This window comes from Belonocnema kinseyi, chromosome 1, assembly GCF_010883055.1.
Source record: "Belonocnema kinseyi isolate 2016_QV_RU_SX_M_011 chromosome 1, B_treatae_v1, whole genome shotgun sequence".
Taxonomy (NCBI): Eukaryota; Metazoa; Arthropoda; class Insecta; order Hymenoptera; family Cynipidae; genus Belonocnema; species Belonocnema kinseyi.
Genome location: NC_046657.1, coordinates 73,577,155 through 73,593,235, shown reverse-complemented (window position 1 = coordinate 73,593,235; position 16,081 = coordinate 73,577,155). Strand labels below are relative to the sequence as shown.

The following is a 16,081-nucleotide window of genomic DNA, read 5'->3' as shown; positions in this document are numbered from 1 at the left end:
AAATTATCTTTTGTAATTCAAAATTCATATTTTTGGTAGAAATTAATCTCCTTGATTGAAAATTAATATTTTTTTTTGTTGAAAATTGAATTATTTTGTTCATAGATCTTTTTTTTTTGGTCATACATTAATTTTTCAACTTAAAATTTAAATATTTCAGTTTTCATTTAAAATTTCTTCCTTTTTTTTTTAGTCGAAAATTAATGTATTTTGTTACAGATTCTTCTTTTTAATAAAAAGTTAATATTTTTGGTTGAAAATCAAACACCTTGATTCGAACTCGAATTCTTTGGTTAAAAATTAATCTTTTTTTTTTTTTTTGAAGATTCATTTAATGTTAAAATTTACCTTTTATTTTTAATTAATTTTTTTTTAATTGTAAAACAGTAATTTTCTAGCTAAAATGTAACTATACTATTTTAGTCGAAAATTTTTTTTTTTTTTTTTAGTTGAAACTTTTATTTTTTGGTAGAAATTAATCCTCTTGGTTGAAAAATTTTTTTTGTGGTTGAAAATTAATCTTTTTTGGTTGTAAATTTCAACGAATTTGGGTTTAACCCTTATAGGGCATACTGGATTTTAAATACCCAGCGACTTATTTGTGCTTTAACAAAATATACTAAATTCAAGAAAATCGAATATATGGGCGCCAGATTAACAAATGACATGAAACCCTATTTTTCTATGTCATTTTCACATAATTTGGATTTTTATAATTTTTATACGCAGTTTATTTTTGAAGCACCGTATCTTGGAAGTATTCAAGTAAAAATATCGAAAACTTAAAAAATTATTAATTTTAGAGTGAAAGAATTGATTAACAAATTTTTTTCTAAAAAGGATTTTTTAAACTACTTTAAATTTCAAAAACTGTCATGAAATCTTTTTCTCCACGAACTAGATAGATTAAGCATCATTAATTAATTTTCTTGTAAAAAACTATCCAATGCCGTGGGCACAGCACACGTTTAAATAGCCTTGGGTATATAACACCCAGTATGATCTTTATGTAACTTTACGGAAGTGTGCCCTGTAAGGGTTAAATTAATCTTTTTTGGCTGAAAATTCATCATTTCAGTTTACAATTGAACCATTTTGTCGAAAATTAATCTTGTTTGTTGGTTAAACCGTAATTTTACGACTGAAAATGGAACTTTTCCAGTTTTTACTGGAAATGTATTTTTTAATTTGTAAATGCAACTATTTGGTTCAAAATTCATCTATATGGTTTATAAAATCGTATTGTTTATTTATAATTTTTGTATATTAAATAAATAAATAAAAATAAATGTTATTTTAAATTCGTTCCAAGATCGCCTGTTTATCAGAATTGGGAAAAAGAAAGAGAAAGGGATGATCACAGGGATTGGGATGTTCGATCCAATCGTAGTTATCAGGGTGAACCTCCTCGGAGACCAGGGGGTGGAAATCATGTCGAATCTGGCAATCGGAGAGACGAGCACAACAAAAGGTACTCGGGAAATCGTCGAAATCGAAATCCTAATGAAAACGATGATCGCTGGAGACCCGATTCGCCACCAGGGAAAAATTATGGAAATCGGAGGGATCATTCTCGTGAAGTTCGACAGGTAATTTATTAATTATTCAATTTATAATTAATAATATTAAATTAGTTAAGTTTAATTTACCAATTCAATTGAATTCATAAGTAATTTATTTGATTTTTATATATTTATTTAATTTTGATGTTTTTTTTACTTGATTATTTTTGAAAATTTCTTTCTTTTAAACAAAACAAAAAATTACTGGTCTACCATAAAAGATGCCTTTTCAAAAAAAAACTTGATTTTTCAACAAATAAAGATTTTTTAGTCGTGTAAGAAAAAAATAAGTTTATGTAAATTGTTGAATCTTCAAGCGAAGACGAATTTCTTGTACAAAGATTGAATTTGTAACCAGAAAATATGAATTTTCAGCGTTAAAAAAAAATTTTCAAGAAAATAGTTCAATTTTAACTAAACAGAAAATCCTTTTTTAAAAAAATATGAAGAAATTAGTTCATTATTTACCCACGCAGTTGAATTTTCAATTTAAAAAGATCAATTCTCAGACAAAATATTTCAACTTTGAACTAAAGAGATAAATTGTCTACTAAAAATGTAAGTCTTCGTCAAAAAACCATTTTTTAACAAATTTTCAAAAAATGTATTTGAATTTTAATACAAAAAAGATTTTAATTTGACTTTTCAAAATTAAAATATAAGTTTAACAAAAAGTATATTTTCTACAAAGAGACTTGCATTTTCAAAAAAAAAAGTTCAATTTTCAACCAAAAAGGATTACTTTTACCAAAATTGTTGAATTTCCAACCAAACAATTGCATTTTTATAGAAAAATGCAGTTTCTATTAAAATAAATGAATTTTTTAATTAAAAAGATAAATTTTCAACAACAAAAAAAAACCGTTGAATACTGATCTAAAAAAGATTTAAAAGTTATAAAAATCCCCTGACTTTTGTATTGTTTTTTTAAGTCTCTCTCTTTTCACTGAACAATAAAGTTCCCCGACTTTTAAAAATTGTTTTTGTCTAGAATGTTTTTTTCTACTTAACAGGTTCTTTGACAGGTAAATTTAAATTTATAATAAATTTCTGTATAATTAGTTTAAATTATTGTTTCATTTTCGAATTTCAAAACAAATTTTACGACAATAAAATTAAAGTTAAATAAATAAATAAAAAAATATAAAGTTAAGTAAATTCTTTGGCTGAAAATTAATTTTTGTTGTTGTTTGTCTTCTTGATTGAACATTAATTTTTATAACTAAAAATTTAACTAGTCAATTTGTGGTTGAAAAATTATGTTTTTTAGTTCTATTTTTGTTGTTGTTGTTGAAAATTTAATTATCTCACTGAAAATAAACTTTTTTTATTAAACTTTAATTTTTTAACTGAAATTTCAACTATTTTTTGCTTAATATTTCTTCTTTTTTTCTAGTAGAATATTGAAAAAATTTTTTTAGGTTAATAATTAATTTTTTTAAACTTGGAATTTAACGATTCCAGTCAAAGATTCATCATTTCGGTTGAAAATTCATATTTTTTGTGGGAAATTGAACTATTTTGTTGAAAACTCATTTTTTTGGTCAACAATAAATTTTTAACTGAAATTTTAACTTCATTTTTTGATTGCATTGTATCTTTTTCAGTTAAAAATACGGCTAAGTTCTTGAAAATTCTTTTTTTTTATTAATTCAACAATTTTTTAAATTCATATTTTAATTTTTTTGGATTAATATTAATTTCTTTTTTTGTTCAAATTCTATTGTTTTTAATTTTAAAATATAATTATTTGGTTGAAATTGACTGTTTTTTTTTATTCAAAATTGAATTTTTTCGTTGAAATATCAAATGTTACATTTTTTATCAAGAAATTATCTTCTTTGATTGACAACTTGAACTACTTTGTTAAAAAAAATTTATGTTAAAGATTCATAATTTTAGTTGAAAATTTATTTCTTTTGATTCCATTTTTTATTGACAATTTATTGTTTTTAGTTGAAAATAGAATTATTTGGTTGAAAATTACACTACTGGATTAAAAGTTAATACTCTCTGAAAAATTAATTTTTTTAGATGAAGATTTATCATTTTATTTGAAAATAAATCTATTTTGTTGAAAATTTGTTTTCTTGTATTAATTTCATTACTTAATTTTTGACTAAAAATGTGTTTTTTTTGGGGGGTTGAAAATCTAACTCTTGTTAAAAATTATTTTTTTTTAAACTTTAAATTTAACGAAAATTAATTAATTCTCTTTGGTTGAACATGAATATTTTCAACTAAAAATCTAATTATTCAGTTTTTAATTGAAAAGTGATTTTTTGTTTGGTGAAATTTCTTATTTGTTGATAGAAATTTATCTTTTTGGTTGAAAATTAATCTTTTTTGTCTGAGAATTTAATGTTTTTGTTCTGGAAATGTAATTATTTTGTTAAAAATACATTTTATTTGTTTAACATTAATTTTTTAACTGAAAATTTCACTGTTTCAGGTTCTGATTAATATTTTTATTTTAGTCCAAGATTAATGTATTTTGTTAAATATCCGGCTTTTTGTGATAAAAAATCAATCTTATTTGTTAGAAATTAATCAGTTTGATTGAAAATTCCACTTTTTTTTAGAAAATTTAATTGTTTTGTTAAAAATTCATTGTTTTATGTTAAAATCTATTTTCTTTTTGAGTCGAAGATTAATATATTTTGTTAAAGATCCGTCTTTTTGATAAAAAAATTAATCTTCTGCGTTGAAAATTTTTTTTTCTTCTTTGAAAATTCCATTTTTTGTTGAACATTTAATTATTTGTTGAAAAATCATTTTTTTTTTCAAAATTCATTTTTCAACTTGAAATTTAATTATTTCAGTTTTAGTTCAGAATTTTTTTTTTCTACTCGACGAATTATGTATTTTGTTAAAGATCCTTCTTTCCAATACAAAATTAATCTTCTTGGTTGAAAATTCATCTTTTTGGTTGAAAGTCAAACTCCTTGGTTCGAACTCGAATTCTTTTTTTTAAAATTAATTTTTTTTTCTTCAAGATTCATTCCATATTAAAATTTAACTTTTCTTTTTAATTAATTTTTTTGCTTGTTAAGCAGTAATTTTCCAGCTAAAATTTAACTATACCATTTTGGTAGAAAAATGATTTTTTGTTGTTAAAAATTTGTATTTTTTGGCAGAAATCAATTTCTTGGTTGAAAATTATTCTTTTATGGTTGAGATTTAATCTTTTTTGGTTAAAAATTTCACTGTATCTGTTTAAAATTTAATAGTTTTGTTGAACATTTTTTTAAATTTATTTTTTTTTAGACGAAGAATAAGATATTTCGTTAAAAATCCGTTTTTTGGCAATAAATTATCCTTCTTGGTTGAAAATTCTTTTTTCAGATTGAAAATTCTTTTTTTAGATTGAAAATTAATTTTTTCGGTTGAAAATTCGACGACTTGGTTCAAACTCGAAATATTTTGTTAGAAGTTTAATTTTTTGTGTTCAAGATTCATTTTTTCAGTTCAAAGTTGAACTATATTGTTTAAAAATTAATTGCTTTTATCGTTGAACATTAATTTTTCCACTAAAACTTAACTATTCCATTTTTGGTTGAAAATTTAATTATTTTGTTGAAAAATCATTTTTTTGTTGCTTAACATTCATTTTTCAACTTAAAATTTAAAGATTTCAGTTTTGTTTCAAAATTTCTTTTTTTTTTTAGTCGACGAATTATGCATTTTAAAGATCCTTCTTTTTAATAAATAATTAATCTTCTTGGTTGCAAATTAATCTTTTTGATTGAAAATCAAATTCCTTGGTTTGAACTCGAATTCTATTGTTAAAAATTAATTTTTTTGGTTTGAAGATTAATTTTATTTTAAAATTAAACTTTTCTTTCTAATTAATTTTTTTGGTTATACAGTAATTTTGCGGCTAAAATTTAACTATACCATTTTTGGTCAAAAAAGATTTTTTTGTTGTTGAAAATTTGTATTTTTTGGTAGAAATTAATCCTCTTGCTTGAAAATTATTCTTTTGTGGTTGAAATTTAATCTTTTTTTTTTGTTTAAAATTTCACTGTATTTGTTTAAAATTTAATAATTTTGTTGAACAATGTTTTTTAATTATTTTTTTTTAGTCGAAGAAAAAGATAATTCGTTAAAAATCCGTCTTTTTGATAAAAAAAATAATCTTCTTTGTTCAAAATGCCTTTTTTGGTTGAAAATTCAATTTTTCCGTTAAAAATTCAAGAACTTGGTTCAAACTCGAAATCTTTTGTTAAAAGTTTTATTTTTTGTGTTAAAGATTCATTATTTCTTTTTTAAGTTTAACTCTATTATTCAAAAATTATTTTTTAAAGATTCATTTTTTCTTTTTTAAGTTTAACTGTATTATTCAAAAATTAATTTTTTTTGTTGAACATTAATTTTTCTACTTAAGTGTAATTATTCAATTTTTGGGTGAAAAATGATCTTTTTTAATCCAAAATTTATATGTTTGGTAGAAATTAATTTTGTTGTTGAAAAAAATTTTTGTTGTTGTTAAATATTGATTTTTCGACTTAAAACTTCACTGTATTTCTTTAAAATTTAATAATGTGTTTAATGAATGTGGTTGAAAATTTTCTTGTATTTGTTTAAAATTTAATAATTTTGTTGAACATTTTTTTTTAATTTATGTTTTTTTAGTCTAAGAATAAGATATTTAGTTAAAAATCATTCTTTTTGATAAAAAAACTAATCTTCTTTGTTGAAAATGCTTTTTTTGGTTGAAAATTCTTTTTTTGGTTGAAAATTCATTTTTTCGGTTAAAAATTCAAGAACTTGGTTCAATTTCGAAATCTTTTGTTAAAAGTTTCATTTTTTGTTTTTTCAGTTTAACTCTATTATTCAAAAATTATTTTTTTTTGTCGTTGAACATTAATTTTTCCACTAAAGTGTAATTATTCAATTTTTGGGTGAAAATTTATCTTTTTAAATTCAAAATTTATATTTCTGGTAGAAATTAATTTTGTTGTTGAGAATTTAATCATATTGTTGAAAAATCATTTTTGTTTGTTGAACCTTTATTTTTTTGTTTAACAATAATTTTTTAGGTCGAAAAATAATGTATTTCGTTAAAAATACATATTTTTAATAAAAAGTGACTTTTTTTTTGTTTAAAAAATCATCGTTTTTGGTTGAAATTAAAACTTCTTGGTTCAAACTGGAATTATTTTTTTTTTAAATAAATTTTTTTGTTTTGAAGATTAATTTCATTTTAAAATTTTATTTTTAATTAATTTTTTTGCTTGTTAAACAGTCATTTTCCAGCTAAAATTTAACTATACCATTTTTGGTCGAAAAATGATTTTTGTTGTTATTGAAAATTTGTATTTTTTGGTAGAAATTAATCTCCTTGGTTTAAAATTAATTTTTTGTGTTTCAAAATTTTCTTGTATTTTTTTAAAATTTCATAATTTTGTTGAACATTTTTTTTAATTTATTTTTTTTTTTAGTCGAAAAATAATGTATTTCGTTAAAAATCCGTCTTTTTGATAAAAAAAACGAATCTTCTTGGTTTTAAATTCATCTTTTTTGGCTGAAAATGCATCATTTCAGTTTAAAATTGATCTTTTTTGCGGAAAAATAATCTTTTTTGTTGGTTGAATCGTAATTTTACAACTGAAAATGTAAATATTTCATTTTTAACTAGAAATTTATATTTTAATTTGGAAATACAACCATTTGGTGGAAAATTGGTCTTTTGTGATTGAATTTAACTGTCTTTTAATTAAAATTAAATTTTGTTAATGAAAATATCAACTATTACATTGTTTATTGAGAATTCTTCTTTTATTGTTTTTTTGTTGTTGAAAATTTAGCTAGTTAAAATATCGTTTTTTTCAACTATTTTATCGAAAATTAATTTTTTTTAATACTAAAAACGCATTTGTTGTATTTTTCAACAGGGTTCCGAGCCTTTATACATACCGTCAAATAACAAATACGACTCGAATCGAACCCGAGACACGAGAAGTGTAGAGCCTGGTTACCCGGACAGATTTCAGGGGAAACCTCCTTCCGGTAGACACGGTATAAAGGAAGGCAATACTATTCCAAAAAACATAAAATTGGAATCCTTACCACCTCGATTTCGGAAAAAATTTCTGGCAGAAAATGGATTTTTACCACCGCCTTCGAATAGTCATTCTGAAGACGGTTGGGACGGTAGCACTGTCACATTTCAGGTATGTATAATCATAAATTTATTATAATTTTTTTCGCGATTTTATGAGACCGGGAAATGATAGTGAATTTATTTGTTAACCGGAAACTGTACATTTTTAATTTTTAAGTGCTTCATCTTTTGGGTTAAAGATTTTTTTTAATTAATTTTTTTTTTAAACTGAAAATAAAACTATTTTATTTCGAATTAAACATATATTTTTTTAGTTGAAAAGTCAATTTGTTTTTTAAGAATAAATGGATTTTGTTGAAAATTGTAAAGTCATCTTTTTGGTAAAAAATTTAACTATTTTGTTGACATTTTGTTTGTTGTTAGAAATAATTAATTTAACTGGAAACTTAACTATTTTATTTTTGATGAAAAATTTTCTTTGCTTATAATTCAACTATTTGTTTGAAATTAATATATTTTAATAATTTTTTTAAAAAAAGAAAATTAATATTCTTAGTGGGAAATTTAACTACTGTGTTGAAAAAATGTTGTGTTCTGAAAATTAAATAATTTAACTGAAAACTTAACTGTTTCATTATTGATGAAAATGTTTCTTAGTTTAAAATTCAACTATTTGTTTGAAAATTAATATGTTTTATTTTTGCGAGAAAATTAATATTCGTGGTTGGGAAATTTAGCTACTTTATTGAATTTTTTGTTTCAAAAATAATTAATTTAACTCAAAACTTTTTTCATTTTTGATGAAAATTTTTCAAAGTTTAAAATTCAACTATTCGTTTGAAAATTAATATATTTTATTAATATGTTCTTTTTAAGGAAATTCATATTCTTGGTGGAAAAAATTGAAATAATCGTTTGAAACTTCAACGACTACTTTTTTCAAAATTAATTTTTTGGTTAAAGATGTATTATTTTAGTTGAAAATTCCACTATTTTGTTGAAAATTTAATGTATTTCGATTTTAAAATTGAAAAAATGTAATTTTTTATTAAAAAATGTATCCGTTTAGTTGAAAATTCCTCTTTTTTGCTTTATAATTCAACTACTTAGCTAGAAAATTCAACTATTTGGTGGAAAAAGAACATATTTTTTTGCTGAAAATTCGTCTTTTCTAGTAGAAAATTAATGTTATTGGTTAAAAATTCAACTCCTTGGTTGTAAAATTTTTTTGTTGGTTCTAATGTATTTTGTTAAAAAAAAAAAACATAACTAATTGGTTGAAAGTTGAACGAATTTGATAAAAATTAATTTTTTGGAAGGATATGTATCATTTTAGTTGATAATTTGACTATTTTATGGAAAAATATGTTTTTTTTTTAGAAAATTACTGTTTTTCGGTAGAAAATTAATCCTCTTGGTTGAAAATTCAATTATTTGATCAAGTATTAATCTACGTTATAAAAAAATTATCAATTTTGTCGAAAATTTGTCTTTTAGGGGTATAAAATTCAACTCCTGTGTTATAATATTCAAAGTTTTGGTAAATTTTTTTTATCTTTTTTAATTAAAAATTAAACTATTTGGTAGAATATTCAACTTTTTTGTTAAAAAATGAACTATTTGCATAACATTTTTTCGTTTTTTCTGAAAAATTCGACTATTTGTTGAAATTTATATTTACCTTAAAAAATTATTTTTTCTTTAAAATTCACGCATTGCGTCGAAAATTGAAATATTTTGTTGAAATTTGTTGTTGAAAATTCTTTTTTTTTTTGTTAGAAAATTCATCTTCGTGCTTGTAAATTCATCTTTTTGGTTGAAAATTAATGTTCTTGGTGGAAAAATTTAACTGATTTGTTAAAAGTTGAAGCACTATTTTGTTAAAATTTCATTTTTTTGGTTGAAGATGCATTATTTTAGTTGAAAATTCCACTATTTTATTGAATATTAAATATATTTGAAATTTGAAATTCAAAAAATCGAAGTGTATTTGATACCTATATAGAAGCGAAAATAGATTTTGTTGAAAATTTTTTTTTCTTTTAAGAAATTTATTTTTTCAAATTAAAATTGTAACTATTTCATTCTGAGTTTCAAATATATCTTTTTTTGTTGAAAATTAGTCTTTTACGATAAAACATTAATCTTCTTATTTGAAAATTCATGTTTTTGCTCGAATACTCGATTATTTGATTAAAAATTAATTTGCGTTATAAAGAATATACAAAATTTGTGAAAATGGAAGTTTTTAATTGAAAATATTCCGATTTCGTTAAAAAAAATCGTCTTTTTAGCTTTAGAATTTAACTAGTTCGCTAGAAAATTCAACTATTTGGTTAAAAACCAAATTTTTTTGGTAGAAAATCAATTTTTTTGGTTGAAAATTCAATTATTTGGTCAAGTATTAATCCGCGTTTAAAAAAAATTATTATTAAAATATCCAATGTTTTAGTGAAAAAATGTATCTTTTTTTTATTTAAAAATTCTACTACTTGGTAAAATATTCAACTTTTGTGTCGAAAAATATACTATTTAGATAAAATGTTTTCTCTTTTGGTTAAAAAAATTTCAATTTTTATTGAAAATTCAATTATTTGCTAAAAATTAAAATCAATTGTAAAAAATTATTTTTTCTCTAAAATTCACGTATTTAGTTGAAAATTAAACTATGTTATTAGAAATCCCCCTATGTTGTTGAAAATTCGATATGTTGTGATTTTAAAATTAAAAATTTTAATAATTGTTTAAAAAATCCTTTTTCTTTAAAAAAATTAATATTTCGAAATGAAAATGTATCCATTCCATTTTTTGGTTTAAATTGTTATTTTTTAATTGAAAATCCAATTACTTAGTTGAAAATTGATCTTAAGGATTGAAAATTGACTTATTTTTATGAGAAATTTTGCTACTTTGTTGAAAATTCATTTTTATTTTGGTTCGAAATTCAACTATTTTTTTTATAAATTAATGTATTTTGTAAAAATCTCCTTTTTTTTTAAATCAACATTCTGGGCGGAAAATCTAACTTATTGGTTGAAAGTTAAACAACTTTGGTAAAAATGAATTTTTTGGTTGGAGATTTATCATTTTAGTTAAAATTGTTTTTATATCTTACTGAAAAAAATTTTTTTTTTTAGTAAAAAATTAATGTTTTCGATTGAAAATGTAACTTTTCCATTTTTCTTCGTCAAAGTTATTTATTTTGTTGTTGAAATTTTAATTATTTATTGAAGTATTAATCTAAGCTTGAAAGAATTCAACATTTTTGTGACAAGTAATTTTTTTTGTTGAAAATTCATCGTTTTTGTTGAAAATTTGCCTTTTTTTAACTACTTTGCCAGAATATTCAAATATTTTGAATGTTGCAAATGAATGTTTTGAACTGGCAATTTAACTGTTTTATTTCTGATTGTAAATTTTTAATTTTTTTAAATTGGAAATTCATCTATTTGTATAAAATTAATGTATTTTGTTACAAATTTTTGGTTGTATTGAAAATCAACATTCTTGATGGAAAATTCATTTTTTGTTTGGAGATTTATCATTTTAGTTGAAATTTTTGAATATTTTATTGAAAATTCTTGTTTTTTTTTTTGTAAAAAATTAATCTTTTCGATTGAAAATGTAACTATTATATTTTTTACAAATTTATCTTGTTAATATACGTTTAAAAAAATAAACAATTTTGTAAAAATTGATATTTTTTAGTTGAAAATTCAACTAATTGTAAAAAATTATTTTTTTCTTAATATTTTTTCAATATAATTAATTTAACAGAAAATTTAATTGTTTAATTTTTGGTAAATATTTTTCTTTCTTAATTTATGATTCAACTACTTTTTGAAAATTAATACACGTGATTAAAAATGTATTTTTGTAGAAAAATAATATTCTTGTTAGAAAAATTTGACTAATTGGTTTAGAGTTGAACTTCTATTTTGTTAAAAATTAATTTTTTGGTTTAAGATGCATCATTTCAGTTAAAAATACCACTATATTGTCGAAAATTCAATATATTTCGACTTTAAAATTGAAAATTTAACTAATTAATTGAACATTCTTTTTTTTTTATCGTAAAAATTTAATAGGTTTTTTCAATTAAAAATGTATCTATTCCATTTTTTGTTTTAAATTAATCTTTTTTAATTAAAGATTCAACTGTTTGGTTGTAAATTCATCTTTTGGATTGAAAATTGTGCTATTTTAATGAAAAATTATACTACTTTGTTAAAAATCAGTTTTTCATTAGGTTGAAAATTAATGTTTTTAAGTGAAAATTTAACAGTTCCATTTGATTGTAAATGTTTTTTTTTTTAAATTGGAAATTCAAATATTTGTGTAAAAAATTGAAAGTTGAACGACTTTGATCAAAATGAATTTTTCGGTTCGAGATGTATCATTTTAGTTGAAAATATCACAATTTCATAAAAAATTATTAGTATTTTTTTTTTCGACAAAAATTAATGTTTTATATTGAAAATGTAACTATTCCATTTTATGTTTTTCAATTGAAAATATTATCACTTGGTTTAAAATGTAGTTTTCTTGATGAAAAGTCGTCTCGTTCGGTAGAAAATTAATCTTCTTTGTTGATTTTTGTTTTAAATTTAACCAATTAGTAAAAAATGCTTCATTTTCATTGAAATTTAAATATGTATTTGGTGGAAAATTCGTTTTTTTCTTGGTTAAAATAATTTTGTTTTCAACTGGAAATTCAACAATTTTATTTATTTTTGAAGGTTTATATTTTTTGTTAGAGATTCATGTGTTTTGTAAAAAATGTGTGTTTTTCGGTAGAAAATTAATCTTCTTGATTGATTTTTTGTTTGCTTAAAAATTTAACTATTTTGTTAAAAATTCTTTTTTTTTGTTAACCTTTTTTTTAACTGCCAATTTCTTCATTTTATTTTTGTTTAAAAGTTTATTTTTGAAAATTCGTTTGTTCTTTGTTTACAAATTATTTTTTTTCAACTGAAAATTCAAAAATTTGATTCATGTTTGAAAGTTTTTTTTTTAAATTTTTTTTTTACAATTCATGGATTTTGTAAAAAATTGGTCTTTTTCGGAAGAAAATTAATCTTTTTGGTTGAGTTTTTTTGTGTTGTTGAAAATTGTTTATATATTTTTTGTTTAAAATTTTGTTTCAAATGAAAATTCATTCATTTTAATTTGCATTAAAAGTTTATATTTTTTGGTTACAAGTTTATGTATTTTATTTAAAATTCATCTTTTTCGGTAGAACGTTAATCCTGTTAGCTCAAGATTCATTTTTTTCGTCGAAAACACAATTGTTTGGTTAAATAATAATCTGCGTCATGAAAGATTTTTAAAATTAGTGAAAATTAAATTTTTCAATAAAAATTAACCTATTTCTGTTTGAAATTTGTTGTTTTTTTTTAGGCTAAAAACCGACTACTATGGTAGGAAATTAAAACTTATTTCTTTGAAAGTGAACTTTTTTAGCTGAAAATTCATATTTTTTTGGTAGAAAATCAATCTTCTTGATTGAAAATTAAACCACTTGGTTAAAATTTAAATTACTTTCTTAAAAATTAATTTTTTTCGTTGAGTTTTTTTTTGTTGATGAAAATTTAACTATTTCGTTAAAAATTCTTTTTTTTTCGTTAATCTCTTTTTTAACTCAAAATTCCATCATTTTTTTTTGTTCAAAAGTTTATTGTTGAAAATTCGTTTACTCTTTGTTAAAAAATTATTTTTTAACTGAAAATTCAAAATTTTATTTATTGTTGAAAGTTTATATTTTTTGGTTACAAATTCATTTATTTTGTAAAAAATGTGTCTTTTTCGGTAGAAAATTAATCTTCTTGGTAGAGTCTTTTTTTTTGTTGAAAATTTAACTATTTTGTTAAAAATTCTTTTTTTCTTTGTTAAAAAATTTTTTTCTAACTAAAACTTCAATCATTTTATTTACGTTTGAAAAAAAATGGTATTTTTTTTGTCAACCTCCTTTTTAACTGAAAATTCCATCAGTATATTTTTGTTTAAAAGTTTATTGTTGAAAATTCGTTTTTTCTTTGTTAAAAAATCCTTTTTTTTTCAAATGAAAAATTAAACAATTTCATTCGAGTTTGAAAGTTTTTTTAAAAACTCATGTATTTTGTAAAAAAAATTGGTCTTTTTCGGTAGAAAATTAATCTTTTTGGTTAGGTTTTTTTTTATTGAAAATTTGACTATTTTGTTAAAAAATCGTTTTTCATTTGTTAACTTTTTTTTAACTGAAAATTTCATCATTTTATTTTTGTTTAAAATTTTAGTGTAGAAAATGCGTTTTTTCTTAGTTAAAAAATTATTTTTTTCAACTCAAAATTCAACAATTTAATTATTTTTGAAAGTTTATTTATTTATTTTTTTTGGTTACAAATTTATGTATTTTGTAAAAAATTGGTCTTTTTCGGTAGAAAATGAATTTTCGTGGTTAAGTTTTTTGTTTTTGTTGAAAATTTATTTATTTTTTAAAAGTTTTTTAAACTGAACATTCAATCATTTTATTTTTATTTAAAAGTTTATATTTTTTGGTAACAAATTTATGTATTTTATTAAAAATCCATCTTTTTTGGCAGAAAATTAATCTTCTTAATTTCAAATTCAATCACTTGATTAAAATTTGAATTACTTTCTTAAAAATTGCTCTTTTTTCGTTAGAGATGCATCATAATATTTAAAAAATTCAACTATTAGGTAAAAATGTTCTGTATTTTAAATACAGGGATGTTTGTTGCTAAAATAGATCGATTTTCCAAGATTGGGTTAAATTGCAAATATTAGTTTTTTTGTTTTTGAAAATTTAACCTCTTTTTAACAGCCAATTAAATTTTTTTTATTTTGGTTTAAAAGTTTATTTTTGAAAATTCGTTTCTTCTTTGTTAAGAAATTATTTTTTGTTTTAACTGAAAATTCACCATTTTAATTTATTTTTGAAAGTTTATTTTTCTTGGTTACAAATTCATGTATTTTGTAAAAAATTGGTCTTTTTCTGTTGAAAATTAATTTTTTTGGTTGAGTTTTTTTTTGTGTTGTTGAAAATTTAACTATTTTATTGAAAATTGTTTGTATTTTTTTTGTTTAAAAATAATTGTGTTTTCAACTGAAAATTCAACAATTTCATTTATGTTTGAAGGTTTATATTTTTTGCTTACAAATTCATGTATTTTGTAAAAACTTCGTCTTGGTTGAATTTTTTTTTTTTTGAGAATTTAACTATTTTGTTAAAAATTCGTTTTTTTTGTTAACCTTTTTGTTTAAACTGGAAATTTCATCATTTTATTTTTGTTTAAAAGTTTATTATTAAAAATTTGTTTTTTCTTTGTTAACAACATTTTTTTTTTTAAACTGAAAATTCAACAATTGGATTTGTTTGAATAAATATATTTTTTTTTTGTTATAAATTCATGTATTTTGTAAAAAATTGGTCTGTTTCGGTAGAAAATTAATCTTTTTGGTTGAGATTTTTTTTAATAATAAATAATACTGCAGGGTTCGTCTCGGTACCATCCTCCTTCAATTCAACACTCGCACACAATTCAAAATTTCCCACCGACTGTTTCACTGCCTCCTCAGACCAATTGGTCAAATACAGTGCCGGTTCGAGGCCGAGGAAGAGGAAGACTGAGATCTGAGGATTTAGAAAATTCGGCTGCTTTTAGGCCAGTCACACCGGATCAGTATTCGGCACAAAGTTCCCGATCGCACACGCCCAGCCAGGATTATGCTAATCGGTAAGAAGAAATAAATAATTAATAATAATCTTTAAATTCGTTCGTTCGCTTTTTTCAGATTGTAGATTCCTATGTTTCAGCTTGGTTTTTAAACATTTTTTTTATGAAAAACAAAATTTAAATGCTTAAAATAATGATATACTTTTCAATTTTGAAACTTCAAAATTTAACTATTACAAAAAAAGCGTCAGGAGTTAGTAATTTTATATTATACAAATTGAATGTTGAATTAATTAAATAATTTTTAATTAACATTTTTTTTTTTAATTTAACTATTCTAAAAAGAACATTCATTATTTTATATTATACAATTTCAATATTTGAGTCTTCAATTGAAACTGGTTAAAATTGAAGAATTTTCAATTGTTAGTACAAAAAAATTGAATGAATTTCAAATTTTAATCTTCTAAATTAAATAATTTTCGATTTTGACGCTTGAAAATTTAAATATTACAAAAAAAAGCGTGGGAAGTGAATAATTTATTATTATACAAGTTGAACATTGAATCAATTAAATAATTTTCCCTTAAACAATTTTTAAATTTAACTATTCTGAAAAGAACAACAAAAAAAAAAAGAATTGAAAATTTTTTTAATTGTAGAATTTCCAATTGTTAAGGGCATGTGACACAGCTAAATACCTATATTACCGACCACACTTTTTCCGTTCACTGAATGTTTTTTTGAACCTAAGAACTTTTTTTGTAAATAAAATA

At 21.3% G+C, this 16,081-nt stretch overlaps 1 protein-coding gene across 4 annotated transcripts in view; it reads left to right on the top strand.

Annotated features, from left to right (window-relative positions):
• The window catches only part of LOC117167463 (telomerase-binding protein EST1A), a 356,887-nt gene that overhangs the window by 19,272 nt on the left and 321,534 nt on the right, over positions 1 to 16,081 (top strand). For all 4 annotated transcript variants that reach the window (XM_033352451.1, XM_033352433.1, XM_033352441.1 and 1 more), the window contains 3 exons: positions 1,313 to 1,589; positions 7,460 to 7,738; positions 15,124 to 15,365. In XM_033352451.1, the coding sequence (XP_033208342.1) occupies positions 1,313 to 1,589; positions 7,460 to 7,738; positions 15,124 to 15,365 (798 nt within the window). The remainder of the gene's footprint in view (positions 1 to 1,312; positions 1,590 to 7,459; positions 7,739 to 15,123; positions 15,366 to 16,081) is intronic.